The sequence below is a fragment of the Erpetoichthys calabaricus genome, chromosome 1, assembly GCF_900747795.2.
Source record: "Erpetoichthys calabaricus chromosome 1, fErpCal1.3, whole genome shotgun sequence".
Lineage (NCBI taxonomy): Eukaryota > Metazoa > Chordata > Cladistia > Polypteriformes > Polypteridae > Erpetoichthys > Erpetoichthys calabaricus.
The window spans coordinates 34,104,606-34,118,864 of NC_041394.2; the positions used below are offsets into that span (position 1 = coordinate 34,104,606).

General features: G+C 37.2%; 1 protein-coding gene across 1 annotated transcript in view; it reads right to left on the bottom strand.

The window, feature by feature from the left end:
- ikbkb (inhibitor of nuclear factor kappa B kinase subunit beta) overlaps window positions 1-14,259 on the bottom strand; it is a 79,895-nt gene that overhangs the window by 26,165 nt on the left and 39,471 nt on the right. The window contains exons 5-10 of the mRNA XM_028797573.2: window positions 13,128-13,197; window positions 9,067-9,155; window positions 8,474-8,563; window positions 6,772-6,896; window positions 1,110-1,217; window positions 294-423 (exon numbers count right to left, since the gene is read on the bottom strand). Of these exons, the coding sequence (XP_028653406.1) occupies window positions 294-423; window positions 1,110-1,217; window positions 6,772-6,896; window positions 8,474-8,563; window positions 9,067-9,155; window positions 13,128-13,197 (612 nt within the window). The remainder of the gene's footprint in view (window positions 1-293; window positions 424-1,109; window positions 1,218-6,771; window positions 6,897-8,473; window positions 8,564-9,066; window positions 9,156-13,127; window positions 13,198-14,259) is intronic.

A 14,259-nucleotide genomic window follows, 5' to 3' on the forward strand; every position in this document is an offset into this window, starting at 1 on the left:
CCATAACATATAACAACAGTGAACACAACAGACAGTCAAACATATGCTTTACTTTTAATTCGCAAATTTTAGACATCTTTGATCTTTTTCTCTGACAGCTGTGGTTTAAAAATAGGTAAAAATAAGAAAAAAATGACATAAAAGCAAGTGGAATTAGCTGTTTCTGTGCAATGCTCCTAAAAACCCGCAGTACTTAAAATACTTCATATTTGTAGTCCTGTTATTCATTACTGATTTACAGGTAAATTCTTTAGGACCATAGCTGGCAAACACTGCAGTAAACAAGATGCTACCTTGAGACTGAGAATGACATCCAGTGACTTGAAGCATCCATTGGGGCCATAAAAAGGATCAGTACCTCTCTCACGCGGGTTCCACTTCAACATGATTTGCAACCAACGCTCCATTTTCTCTGCGAGGAACCTGCAGTGTGAACAGTCAGAAAATTCATCATCTTTCAATGCGAGCAGAAAAATCTGATCTTTTTAAGCTACAGACAAAAATGCTTTTTTAAACTTTAAGCCAACAAACGGTTCAAAACAGGTATTTTCAAGACTATCTACTTTCTCTTTTAGTTCCTCTATGCCAGGGGTTCCCAACCTTTTTTAACCCATTTACCCCATGGCAACTTATTGAAAGTAAATTCACCCCCGCACTATTTTGTTCAGTATTTGAGTTTATGCTTCTACCATAATAAAGTGATCAACAAAGGGGAAATTTTAAGATACGGTTTTTAACATTTTTATTTTAAGTACAAATGACAATAACATCACCCCATAATAATGTTCCTTCACTTACTTAAAAACAACTAATGAGGAGCAGATACTGGTATTCCAGAACAAAACACACTGAGTTGATGAGGACACAACATTCAGTGACACACTTGTTCTTGCTTTTCACCTACAATTTTGGATACTATTGGTGCAGTTGTTGAAAGAGCAAGTCTCATGTTGTCTTTAGGAACCAACCGAAATCTTTGCGACTTCAGCTTTTTTAAGCAAGTTTACCCTCGTTTGGGAACCTATGCTCTATGCCAACTCAGAAGAGGTCCATTTCACCTTCCTGCTGTTTTTTGATTCTGAAATGTACAGTAAGAAATTGTGACTCACCTGTTAAGGTTATGTGGATATGGCAGGTGCTTGGAAAACCTCACTTCCCCAGTCAGGTCCTCCGACACTACAATATCATCCTCTTCTTTTTGTTTCAATTTGGTGTGCCTGAAAACATAGTATCAAAAGAAAAATGTGTAGTCTATTATTTAAAACTTTTATTGGACTAGTTATAAAAAGCATACAATAACATAATTACAAAAACAAAACAAATGACAAGCAACATATTAACTGTAAAATTGAAGTAACACGAATACACCTATTTTAACTCAGTTGGTTAATTGTCTATGGATAAAAAAATGTCTTCACTTATGTTTCCTTTTCGTGAGGAGGGTCATGGTAGGAACATTCTGAGCTAGACTGCCCAGGTCACCCCACCCTCAGGGACATAATGACTCATGCATGTCCATGGTTTGCCTCCGAGTCTAATCTTAATGAGGTGTGCCTGATACAAACTTCAAGTAAAGTCTCCACTGCCTATCCCACATACATGCCCAAATCACCTCAACAGGCTTCGATGTCCTCCCATGTTGTTAAGTTCCTCATCCTGTCATGGGGACTGAACTCAGCAACCCTACACATTAAAACTCACTTTGACCGTTGGCACTCATTCTTTTACTCATTACTTAGAATTCATGACCAGAGGCGAGGATGGAGATGTAGGATGACTACCAGCCAAAAAACTCAAGAGAATGTACATCCTGCTTCACCTACAAAGTCTATCAAACTTATGATCGTCTCTACCTTCACTAGAGAACAATATGCCGTTGTACTTGACCTCCCTCTCTTAAGTCAATTGCTCACCTGTTAACTATGGAGAACAAGGCAATCATTTTGGGAGGGTGCCATGACTTTACATTTAGAGGCAGTAAATCTCAGCCTAACCAAATCAAACTCAACTAAAAACTCAAACCATTGTGCAATTGAGAGCACAGACAGATGGCCAAGAAGACAAAATCAGCATCTTTCTTTTGAGTGTGGGGAAGGTACTATATAAATAAATTTTATTATTATTATTATTATATTATTACCTGCAAACAGCATAAAGGCAACCCCTATATTTAAAAACTGGATACTCTCTAAGCATCTGCTGCACCTTAGTATCCTTTCCATTAAAATAATGAAAGGAACAGATGGTAGGAAGGAAGATAGGTAGGTTGGTAGGTAGAACTTTATTTGTCCCCAAGGGAAATTTGGATTTTTACAGAAGCTTTTTAAATAAATAAATATACACAAACACATTAATGCTCCTTTGATGAAGCCATTGCTTTGCTGATGTTGATGTATGCTTTGAGTTGTTATGGTGAAGCTACTCTTCATCTTTAGCTTCATTGCAGATGCTTGAAGGTTTTGTGACAGAATAGATTACTTGGAGCTATTCATCATTTTATCCACCTTGACTAAAGCCCCAGTTCCAGCTAGAGCATGATGCTGCCTCCAACATGTTTCACTGTGGGTATGGTGTTCTTTTGATGATGTGCTGTGTTATTTTTGAGCTAAACATACCTTTTTTAATTACGGCCGAAAAGTTCAACCTTGATCTCATCAGACCATAATACATTTTTCTACATGGTTGTAGTTATACCTTTTTGCAAAGTTTAGCTGAACCTGGATGTTTTTCTATGTGAGAAAAGGCTTTCATCTTGCTACCCAACCTCACAACCCAGACATATGAAAAATACTACTAACTGTTATCACACGTTGCTCTAGGCCTCCTGGTGGCCTCCCTGACTAATTTTCTCCTTGTCTTCTCATCAATCTTGCAGAGACACCCTGATCTTGGCACAGTCACTGTTGAGCCGTATTTTTCCACTTTTTGATGACTGCTTTCACCATCATCCATGGGATGTTTAATGCTTTGGATACTTTTTGTACCCCTGTCCTGACTGATACCTTTCAATGACAAGTTCCTGCTCATGTTTTAAAAGCTCTTTGTGGACCATGGCTTTTGGAGTATCTTGCAACCTAAAGAACATCGGGATAATCCTACAGGAACAGCTAAACTGTATCTGAGCTCAATAACAGCCACTTTAATTGATGTCAGGGATATACTAACTACTATTCGAGATGAGACTTCTTGTGACTGGTTGATTCTGAACACAGCCACATCCTTGGTTATTAAAGGTTGTGCATACCAATGCAACCAGCTTTTTGTATAATATTTCCCCCTTTTTTCACTAAACAGTTTCTGATTTGTTTTCACCTTCTTTGTATAGATGGCAAATTTACAATAAAGGTGAAATAGGTTCTGTCAGGATTTATCTTGGCTTCATTTTTTACTTATACAAATTGTGATTTTGCCAGGGGTGTGCAGACTTTCAATATCCACTGTATTTCAGAATGTAGTTGTAGAATATTGGAGTCAATTAAAAACACAAATGTTACCTTTTAAGAAAATAATATGCTGATCAGAAGCAAAATTTTATATAACCATATTAGATCTTAAAGGAAGAAATATGTTCAAATACATTTCTCCTTTTCTGTATAGCATCTTATATTTAATAATAATTCTTTGCATTTATATAGCGCTTTTCTCACTACTCAAAGCACTCAGCAATTGCTGGTTAAGTGCCTTGCTTAAGGGCCCAGAGCAGAGTCCCTATTGGCATTTACGGGATTCGAAACGGCAACCTTCCAATTGCCAGTGCAGATCCCTAGCCTCAGAGCCACTATGCAGCAGATATCACACTCGTATAAGAATATAGGGAATAAGTGAATCAACTTTTCTCTTCCTCGAATTCAAATGTGCACTTTTCTGCAAGACCTTTTGGTACTTTACAGCATACTATGCTGCTCATTTTATCAATTCTACATCTTTGAATATTAATAATTTTAACTGAAATGTGCTTATAGTAACTACACTTCAGGAGATCATTTTTCTGCTTTAGGATATCAAGTGCATGCTCGGTAGCAAACTATATCTGTGCAGCAGGTTTTTAAAGTAAGCCACCCTAGTGAAATGTGACTAACTACTCATTACCTTTTTAATGCATACTAAATACTACCCATCTTACACTTGGTGGGAAATAGAATATCATGGAACAAGAAAGTTTTGAGGTTAGGGACTGCATACTAATGAATTTGAATGAGTCAACAAATATATCTCTACCTTTAATTTAAGTAAACTTTTGTTGAATGATTCCTGGGTCTGTTGTATTTTAATAAGCACTATCTAGATAATATGTACTTGACAGTTTATTTAGTCATTTATTTTTAATAAGACAATGGATGTGTAATAACAGAGTATTAAATGATCAAGACAACAATATGCTGACAGTTAATAACTTAATTACAAGTTGATTAAATGGCATTGCATATTTCATCATGATTAATAATGCTTAGGCAATCTTGGTCCTGGGCAGTTCTGACTGTTGGACTGTAAACCACAGGTTTTATCTCAGTTCCAGCCAGTGAACTACTGCATGAGCAAGTAAGTGGCATAACCTGCAAGTGCCCCAGATGCAAAAATATGAACAGACAAACAGATAATACTTTATTTTTCCCCAAGGGAAAATTAAAGCTATTAAAATACACCTATTACAGTAATCCCTCGCTATATCGCGCTTCAACTTTCGCGGCCTCACTCTATCGCGAATTTTATATGTAAGCATACTTAAATATATATCACGGATTTTTCACTGGTTCGTGGGTTTCAGTGGATAATGGGTCTTTTAATTTCTGGTACATGCTTCCTCAGTTGGTTTGCCCAGTTGAATTCATACACGGGACGCTATTGGCGGATGGCTGAGAAGCTACCCAGAGCACGTATTATGTATTAAATAAAACTCCTCAAATATATTGTGAGCAGGGGGGCTGTTCGCACCCCTAGAGTATATGGATGCTCCTAAAAAACATTGAAAGACTACCTTCACATCGCCCCCTTCCTTGCTGGGCTTACTTGTGGCTGCTTTGTCTGGCGATATGTTTCTCACACGGTGCTTCGCATACTTAAAAGCACGAACAGCACCTATTGATTGTTTATTGTTTGCTTTTCTTTCTCTATCCTTTGCTCAGACATTCTCTGCTCCTGACGCGCACTCCTTTGAAGAGGAAGATATGTTTGCATTCTTTTAATTGTGAGACGGAACTGTCATCTCTGTCTTGTCATGGAGCACGTTTAAACTTTTGAAAAAGAGACAAATGTTTGTTTGCAGTGTTTGAATAAAGTTCCTGTCTCTACAACCTCCTGTGTTTCTGTGCAAATCTGTGACCCAAACGTGACAATATAAAAATAACCATATAAACATATGGTTTTTACTTTGCGGATTTTTACCTTTCGCGGGTGTTCTGGAACGCAACCCCCGTGATCGAGGAGGGATCACTGTATAATCAAATTTTGTAATTTAAATAATAAAAATGTCCAGTCTTAGGTGTGATACAACATAAAAAAATAATTAAAACGTTTCCTTCTGCAACTAACACACCACTTGCCCTTCAGAACAAGGCATCCGCCTGAAGCTAAGCATGTTCGGGAATGGCCAGTACATGGATGGGAAACCATCTAGGAAACCTTGGGTTGCAGCTGGAAGAGGTGTTGGCAAGGCCAACAGGGGGAGCTTATCCTGTGGTCTGTGTGTGGATCCCAATGCCCCAGTCCAGTGACAGGGCCACTGTGCCTTACAAATAGTGCCATCCTTTGAATGATTTGTATTATCAAGGTACTGACTCTCTGTGGTCATTAAAGATCTGTGGGCATCTTTCAAAAAAAGTAGGGTGTATCCTGATCTCCAGGCTAAACTGCCCATCACAGCCATATCCATTCTGGCCCCATAATGGCTCCCTGTTTCTGATTGTCTCTTTTTCTCTCACTCCTTCACCACCTGATAGCTAATGTGTGGTGAGTGTACTGGCTGCTGTCGCATCATCCAGGTGGGTGCTGCACATTGGTGGTGATTGAAATGGTTCCCCTTCTGTCTAAGTGCCTTGAGCAGTGAGTGATAATAATATTAATAATAATGAATTATAACTAATAAAGAATAATTAAACATACCAAAGTAAAAAGCCAAGCAAGAAGAATTAAAAAAACATGTTTTACTTTATTGCAAAAAGAATTGACTCCACTAGAAGAGCGCAATCTATTTCACTGCTACAGTGGCTTTGTACACTACATCTATTACTAGTGGAAATTGGGCTTAATAGTTTCCTCCTCTACTCAGACGAGGAGTACCTCTCTTCTTCCAGGATTTCTCAACATTCTAGTTATTTGTCAAAATAAACAAATTTACATTCTTATGAAAGAAAACTCGAGTTAGCCACAGACTTATAAACAACACTGCCCAATCCTGTTATGATCAGTCCACTCACATTAACATCTGGTACAAGTCCACATTCCGACCAAATGACCTAACGGTTCAATGGAATATTCACAGCACGGAATATTCCTGAGATTCATTCTTAGTCCTAACACAGGAGATTGCCAGGTTTTGTTTAGCAGAATATTTGCTCCAGTTTTTGCTCATATGTTAAATTTAAATAAAGTCATTTTTGCAAAGCACTCTTTGTACTGTAAATGCTCAGATAGGCATGCACGTGTTTCCAGGTATAATGCCATTATAATATTAAACTGTACATCATTTACATAAATGAACACACATATTAGGGTCAACACAAAGTAAAACACAAAAATTTCAATCAACATATAAACCATATAAAGTTTAAGTACCAGGGTACTGGTTGCCAGTTGGGCAAGAAAGGCCTGAAACCAGTGATGCACTCAAAAACCAATGTGCCAAAACTCCAGTAGTCTACAGTTGTGGTGTATTTGCGCTGTTCTAGAAGCTCGGGTGCCTGTAAAGAGAGTCAGAGTCATGAGTATTGAATACCATAAATAATGTATCTGCTACATACTCTAGGCCAGTGGTTCCCAAGCTTGATCCAGGGGACCCCCTGTGAGTGCAGGATTTTGTTCCAACCAGATTCACAATAAGTGATAATAATTGATTTAATTTATTTGGCTTTTCTCTTTTCATTTTCCCCTTCTGTTATTCTGCATTCATAAAAGCATAGTAGTATGATTATTGCATTATAAAACATTTAAAAATATATATTTATTCTATAGCTTTAAATACTTAATTTGTTTTATGTATTCCTACTATTTTTCCCTTATTCTGTGTAGTCTGCTCCCTTCATTGTATCCTAATAGTGACAATTAAAAACAAGCAAAGCAGACACTCAGGCTAACAACACTAAACAATAATGGCTGCAACTGCTTCACAGTTGGGCCCACTAATTGGTCAATAATGGAAAGGCAGAATGGAAATCAGGATGACCATAAAAAATATAACATATAACTGCTTCACTTTTATTAAAATGTATTAGCACACTTACTTTTGTAATTTCTTCATTGAACCCAAAACACAAACTGGGAAATAACACCTCACTTGATTAGACTAGGAGTTTGTAGGAACAAAAACCTGCTGTCCCAGGGAGTCCCTAGGACCGAGTTTGAGAACCACTGCTCTAGGCAAACCTCCAGTCACAAACATAATATAAAGTGAACCTCAAACATAATTATTTTATTTAACACGCAGAAGAGGATCAAAAAAGTATAAAACAATAAAAAAAAACATGCTAAACTTTTGGGCCTTGCCAAACAAGAATCAAACTCTGCTTGTGTGTTGGAATGTCTCATTAATTTGTCCCCTTCTCCAGCACCTCTTCTCTCACTCTCCCACAATCCACTGAGTTTTAATACCAAGTCTCCTCACTTTTCCAGAGTCTAAGAATTATGGCCAATGGTGGCCTATCTGTTTTTCACTTTGGGAACAGGATAACCACCTTACAAGTTCCTATAACGGCTCTTGGGTGTTTTTGTAGGCTTGTATATCATGTAGACTGAAGATAACCATATTTTAAGGAAGTTCCCCTGGTACCCTCTCAAACAGACAAAACAGATTCCTCTGGTATTACATTTTGCCAGCTTCAATGCCAGAGAGAAATGAATCGCTTAGTTTTCTCAGCTGTACCATTAAAAGGTAAGATGGTCGCAGCTTTCCTGGCTAAGAACAATATGTTGCAAGTTGTCATTCTGGAGACAGCATGTCTTCTTTGCAGATCAGCTTGGCTTAACTCTCTCTCTCTCTTTCTCTGCTGCTATCTGTGGAATTCCTTCTAGGACATACTGTACACCTTCAGAGATTATTGTAGTGTCCCTGGCAGTGACTGCCTTCCCATACTGGAACATACCAATGCAATCTCATTGTCAATGGGGGCTTAAGCCTTTTCCTTTAGCTATTTTCCTGGGCCCTTTCAATATTGAGTTAAAATATTGTATGGTTTTCATCCCATTTGGTGACCAGGTTATCCTCCACAATTCATGAACTTCATATTTAAAAGTGTGCTTTGTCAGATGTAAATTCACTTACAAGGTATTGTAGCGTTCCCACAAAAGAGGTACAAAGGCTGCTCTGGTCCAATTCTTTAGCATAGCCAAGATCAATAATCTTATGGATCAACTGCAATGATAGGAATCATGGTGCTACATCAGGAAAGCAGGAAATTAGCACAAATTTAAGAAGAAAACATTTTGCCATGCACCGTATGTATGTTTATATGCGTGTATGCAGGAAAGTAGTAATTGTTTAATAAAATAGATAAGGTAAAGATTATTTGACTGCCCTCTGAAAAAATAGGGTTGGTATGGTGACATATAAAGATTGCTTAAAAAATAATAGTGAGTAATCATGTAAGATTACATCTTGCCTGAAGAAGAGGCCTGAGTTGCCTCGAAAGCTTGCATATTGTAATCTTTTTAGTTAGCCAATAAATGGTGTCATTTTGCTTGACTTCTCACGACATTCGTAATGGCTCACACGGTACAACACCCTAGTACTTAAAAAATAATACAAATAATAGGAATAGAAATAATAATACAATAATAGAATAGCCATAAAATGTTCTTCATAGAAGTAATTATTACATAAAATTATTTATATGCAAAGGCACTTGCTATACTTACTCGCTTCTCTCCCTGCTGTAGAACAATATTTTCTGGCTTTAGATCCCGGTGAATGATTCGATTTTCATGGAGATAGCGCAAAGCCGAGGCTTAAAAAAGTAAAAGAGTTAGTTTTTTTTTTTTTTTTTTTTTTGAGAAATTACATGCATACAGTATGAGCCAGAAGGTGCAAACTAAACTTGCATCTAATACATAAATGATAAACATCAGAAAAGACATGGTTTACAAATTCATGCAGGTAATTTTTATTACTACATGTTTGTGAAACTGGTTCCAAAGGATTGACAACCTTGGTGTGAACAGATTGACTGTATACTATGTGTCATTTTTCCAAAGCTACTGACTCTGTTACTCCAATTTAAATGCAGAACGGAAGGATCGTTTCCTGCTAAGAGGAATTCTCAGTACCAAGCCCACAATGTACAGATGTGAAAAGGATTGTGGGCATCTCAGGAAAACGCTTTTCATTCAATTGAATTTGGACAAAAAAATAAAGTGGAAATTGCTCAAACCCATTTTCCTGCTTCACCAACTCTAAGTTTACCAAGAATGGAAGTGTGTAACGCTGACTAACATCCTGAGCACAAGACAAATACAATCATAAATGACACAGAAGTGGCCAAATTGAAGGATATATCCAAAACAAAAAGTATATTAAAACGCTCATCAAACTTAACAAAATTATTCTACCAATAGTATAAAAATGTTTTAATTTTTTATTCATTGCATATTGTTAAGTAATGTACCTTCTTGTTGTCATGCAACTGGGAAAGTTATATTGATTAAATCAATTTAACTTTCCATGAGGGCGATATTACCTGCTGCAAATCTTTTTCTTTTAAACTAAACTGACCTCATCTTTAGGAAAAAGAAAACATTACCCACATAAGAACAATAAGGTGGTGCTAAAAAAAGTCAATTTGCTATATAACAACCACCTTGGGAGCCCATTTCATTATCAATGCCTATACAGCATGTACAAAAAAGTACAGGGGCAACTAACGTTATATTTGAAATCTTATGTAACAAGATGTAATGAGAGTATAAGTTTAATTTGTCACTGTGCAAATATATCTTACAAAGCTGTCTTTTTCTGCTCACATGCACAGTTGACACAGAGCCAGATTTAGCACATGGGTTCACCATATAGAACTGCTAGGCAAGCATTATATTAAGACAAGACAGAAAGACACAACTGCAAAATGGGCAGTCAGACTGAGAACTGTTGAATACTAGTTTTGTCTGTCAAAGTCAGCATGAAACCGTATCCTCTCTTTGCCTTGTTTGGAATTGCATGATTCACCTAAGCGGGGGCCTGCACGTGAAGAAAGAGTATACATTCTTGGATCATTTCCCGGCACACATTTGAAGCCGATGGACGGATGGGAGATAACGTCATCCGATCCTGAAAATCCTTCCACAGCAATGGCGAAAATGGCACTCTACACATCGGGCCCCCTCTCCCGAACTGGACTCTTGCCATTGGCTTCCTTCGTCTGTTATGCAGCGTAAGCCGTCATTAAACAAAGCTAAGTTATTTCTCTTATGTGATTTCATACCGCCGTATCACTAACGGAGGGGCTCATTCCCAGGGAGCTAACGCCCCCTGTTGGATACACAAGATCAAAAGTACAAGTGTAGAGATTTTAAACTACTTAGATGCATTTTGTGAATTATCCACTGAATTAAGTTTACACCTCTTCCCTACATCGCATCCAGAAAATAAAACCTGATAGAAAATTCCAAAAGTGCATGTGCTGACTATTGTGAGTAAGCAAGTAAAATCTACAAGGATAAAAATCAGGTTATGTTTTCTTAGGTGTAAAATCTCAAAAAATAGCCTTGAAATAGACTGCTGCCCTGTTGTGCACAAAATGTTACTGGAAAAGTTCCCTTTAAAACTGTATCAGATTAAACAGGTATGTGAATGTTATGTTATTTAAACACATCTAACATTCAATGATTAATAAACTTTATCCAAAAATATTCAAACAGGTCCGTCTGGTGAGCTATAAAACAATCTCTAACCTCTGTTAGCAAAAAAAATAAATCTGGTATTATGAACATTTTTCTTGTAGTTCAATGAATTTGGTTTACAATTGTTTCACCTCATCATTGTTGCCAGTACTTTCTAAACCAACAAACTTCCTGTACTCTACTGAAAATTAGTTTGTTTTATGTCAAAAATATAGCAAATTAAAAACTGCATGCACAAAATAATACCAAAATATTGCATTTTATCTAACAACAGTTTTCCAGTTTTGACACATTGAGTTTGCAAATATTTTAGCATTTTTCATCATTTTGGGGTTATAACTTTATATTACAGCAGGGGTTCCCAAACTTTTCAGCTCACGACCCCCAAAATAACCGTGCCAGTGACTCGTGACCCCCACTATCCTCGGAAGTGGTTAAAATATACAAATGTTGCGCGCAACGGTGCACATGCGCCAATAGGCCTATCCAAACATGAGAATGACAACACGAAAGAACACAATGGTCTAACAACCATATAATTTTTTTAATAGTAATTTACTCATTTGTTTAATTTCAACAAAATATCTTATCCAAACAAGAGCATGACAACAAAAAAGAACATAACGCTCTAACAACCATATAACTTTTTTCATCCAGCTCAGAAAACATATCAATCCTTCCTATTTCAACTCGCTCAGTCCAGCGCTCAAGTTTTCTCTTGAATGCGTGGATTTTATCATTTAGCGAAATTATGTGTGTGTTCTCACCTTGAAATGACATATTAAGTCCATTCAGTTTTTCAAATATGCAAGCCAAATACGCTAGCCTTGTTAACCAGTCAGGATCAGTGAGGTGATCAGCGAGCTGGGACCCATGCTCCATCAGAAATAAGCGCACTTCGTCCCGCAGCTCAAACAGGCGGCAGAGCACATTCCCTCGCGAAAGCCACCTGACTTCTGTATGGAAAAGCAAGCACTCATGCTCCGATCGCAGTTTGTTACAGAGAGTGGCAAACAGTCTGATATTGAGTGGATGCGCTTTTATATTGTTGACCATTTTTATCGAAGTCTCAAGAACACGTTTAAGTTCTGGGTCAAGTGTTTTGCTCGCAAGAGCTTCTCTGTGTATAATACAATGCGTGAATTTTACGTGAGGCCCCACTTGTAAGACTCTTGCTTTAAGACCTTTCTTCTTCCCCAGCATCGCTCCAGCACCGTCTGTACACACCGACGCACTCGCTCCAAGACAGTCTGATGGCTTTTTAATTTGCATGTTTTTTTTTAAATGTAACTATTAACTACTAGTTTTTATCCTTTGTTAGTTATGGATAAAATGTTATTTCTAAAAAATTAAATTAATTAATTTCTAAAAAGTTTTTAAAAAGTATTTGATTTCTTGGAAATCATCTCGCAACCCCCCCCCCCCAATGTCTCACGACCCCCCAGAGGGTCGCGACCCCCACTTTGGGAACCACTGTATTACAGCACAATTGAGCAGAATAAAGCAATACTGTAATAAAACATGCTGTTCCAAGGCAGCTACTCTTTAACTTTACTTTTATGAATTAGTGTGGATAGTTTCTTCTCAGCAATGAAAACTGCATCATCACCAGACTCTGAAACTGGGAGTAATTTAAAAGATAAATTGATATAAATTATACAAATGTACGATAAACATGTTGTTGAAACATATACTCATCCACCAAACTTAATCAAAAGTTCAAGGTCAAAGATGCTGAAATTAGCACAACATATGCTTTTGCTTCACTCAGCTTCTAAAACATAGCTAAGGCATAAAGGTGTATAGAGTTGGTCATAATTTGACGGATGAATCACACAACCACCACACTAGATTTATTACACAGATTATGTGCATAAGCTAGCAATTTAGCATGAAGGTACTTCAAGTTCAGTAAGCAAAGCATAAGAACTTATTTGAATAAAAATCATTAAAACCTGTTCAAGAAATATCTATAATGTCTCTTATATACAATTTGACTGGAGCTTTAAGATTTCAGCCACAGTGGGCAGCGGCTCACTGCATGCTCACAGTAGAAACTTGGTAAAGAAGCTGTGTACCCTTACCAATGTCAGACAGAAGAATGAGGACTGATCCTTCCCGCATTCCACAACAGTTCTCCATCATGTTCAGGTACTATAGTAACAGAAAGAGGGAAAAGAAAGAGGAGTAGGTAAGAGCTAAATATACCTTGGCTTCACAGGGGTCAGACAATAGATTTCCACCAGTGATGCAGGGTTTCATGTGGTGTGTTGCCTTCATGGTTAATACTGGGAACACCTCACCAGGTATGTGTAACAGCTCTGGCCAGAGCTGGGAGTGATATCCAGATGTCCAAGTGATAAATAAGTATAGGCATAAATTGCAAGATAAAGTGTTGGGCTTGTATTCAGAACTCCTCCATGTGTTACATGGCTGTTCATACACTGTAATTTGTGGGGATGAGAAAATTTAAGAAATAGCTTAAAACACTAGCACAGAATGGAGTGAAACAAATAAGATCCCAAAGGCAGATTACATTTATATTGGAGAGGCACTGATGGTTAGAAGGGGCATGCATACCTTGTATGTAAGGAGGTTGTGTTATGTTAGGATAGTTCATGTAAAATATTTGAAAGCAATATTGTCAAAAATATAAACTGTGAAATTGCTAGCCTATGGGAAATAAGAAGATATAAAATCATTAATTGACAGAAATTTACTATAATGCTAAAAACTGTTTATTCGTTTTGTCATAATCTTTACCCATTTTGTATAATTTAGGTTTGCAATGTTTTACTAATAGTAAACATAAATGGATCAAAGTTACATGTAGTTGCATACAACATTTCTGTTATAGCAATAACAAAAACCATGCTGTATTCTACAGATGGGGATGAATGTACAGTAGCCTAATGTGTAAATACATTTTATTTACAAAAGTGGGCAGGATCAAATTGGTGGACGGTGGTCAATTTATGTGGGTAACACTACGTAAAAGTCAAATAGGAAATGACTCATATTTTAGTAAAGACATTCGGGTTTGAATAAAATGCCTCAAGAAATGAGGTATGACAGTATTAATGTCTAAAGACCCCTTAGTGCTGGCTGAACAAGCAATAATTAAAATATTATTAATAAAGCAAGATTAGATGGGAATGATATAGTAATAGTGACTATAATGATGCAGATATAAACTGGAAGACCCAGCAAATATTC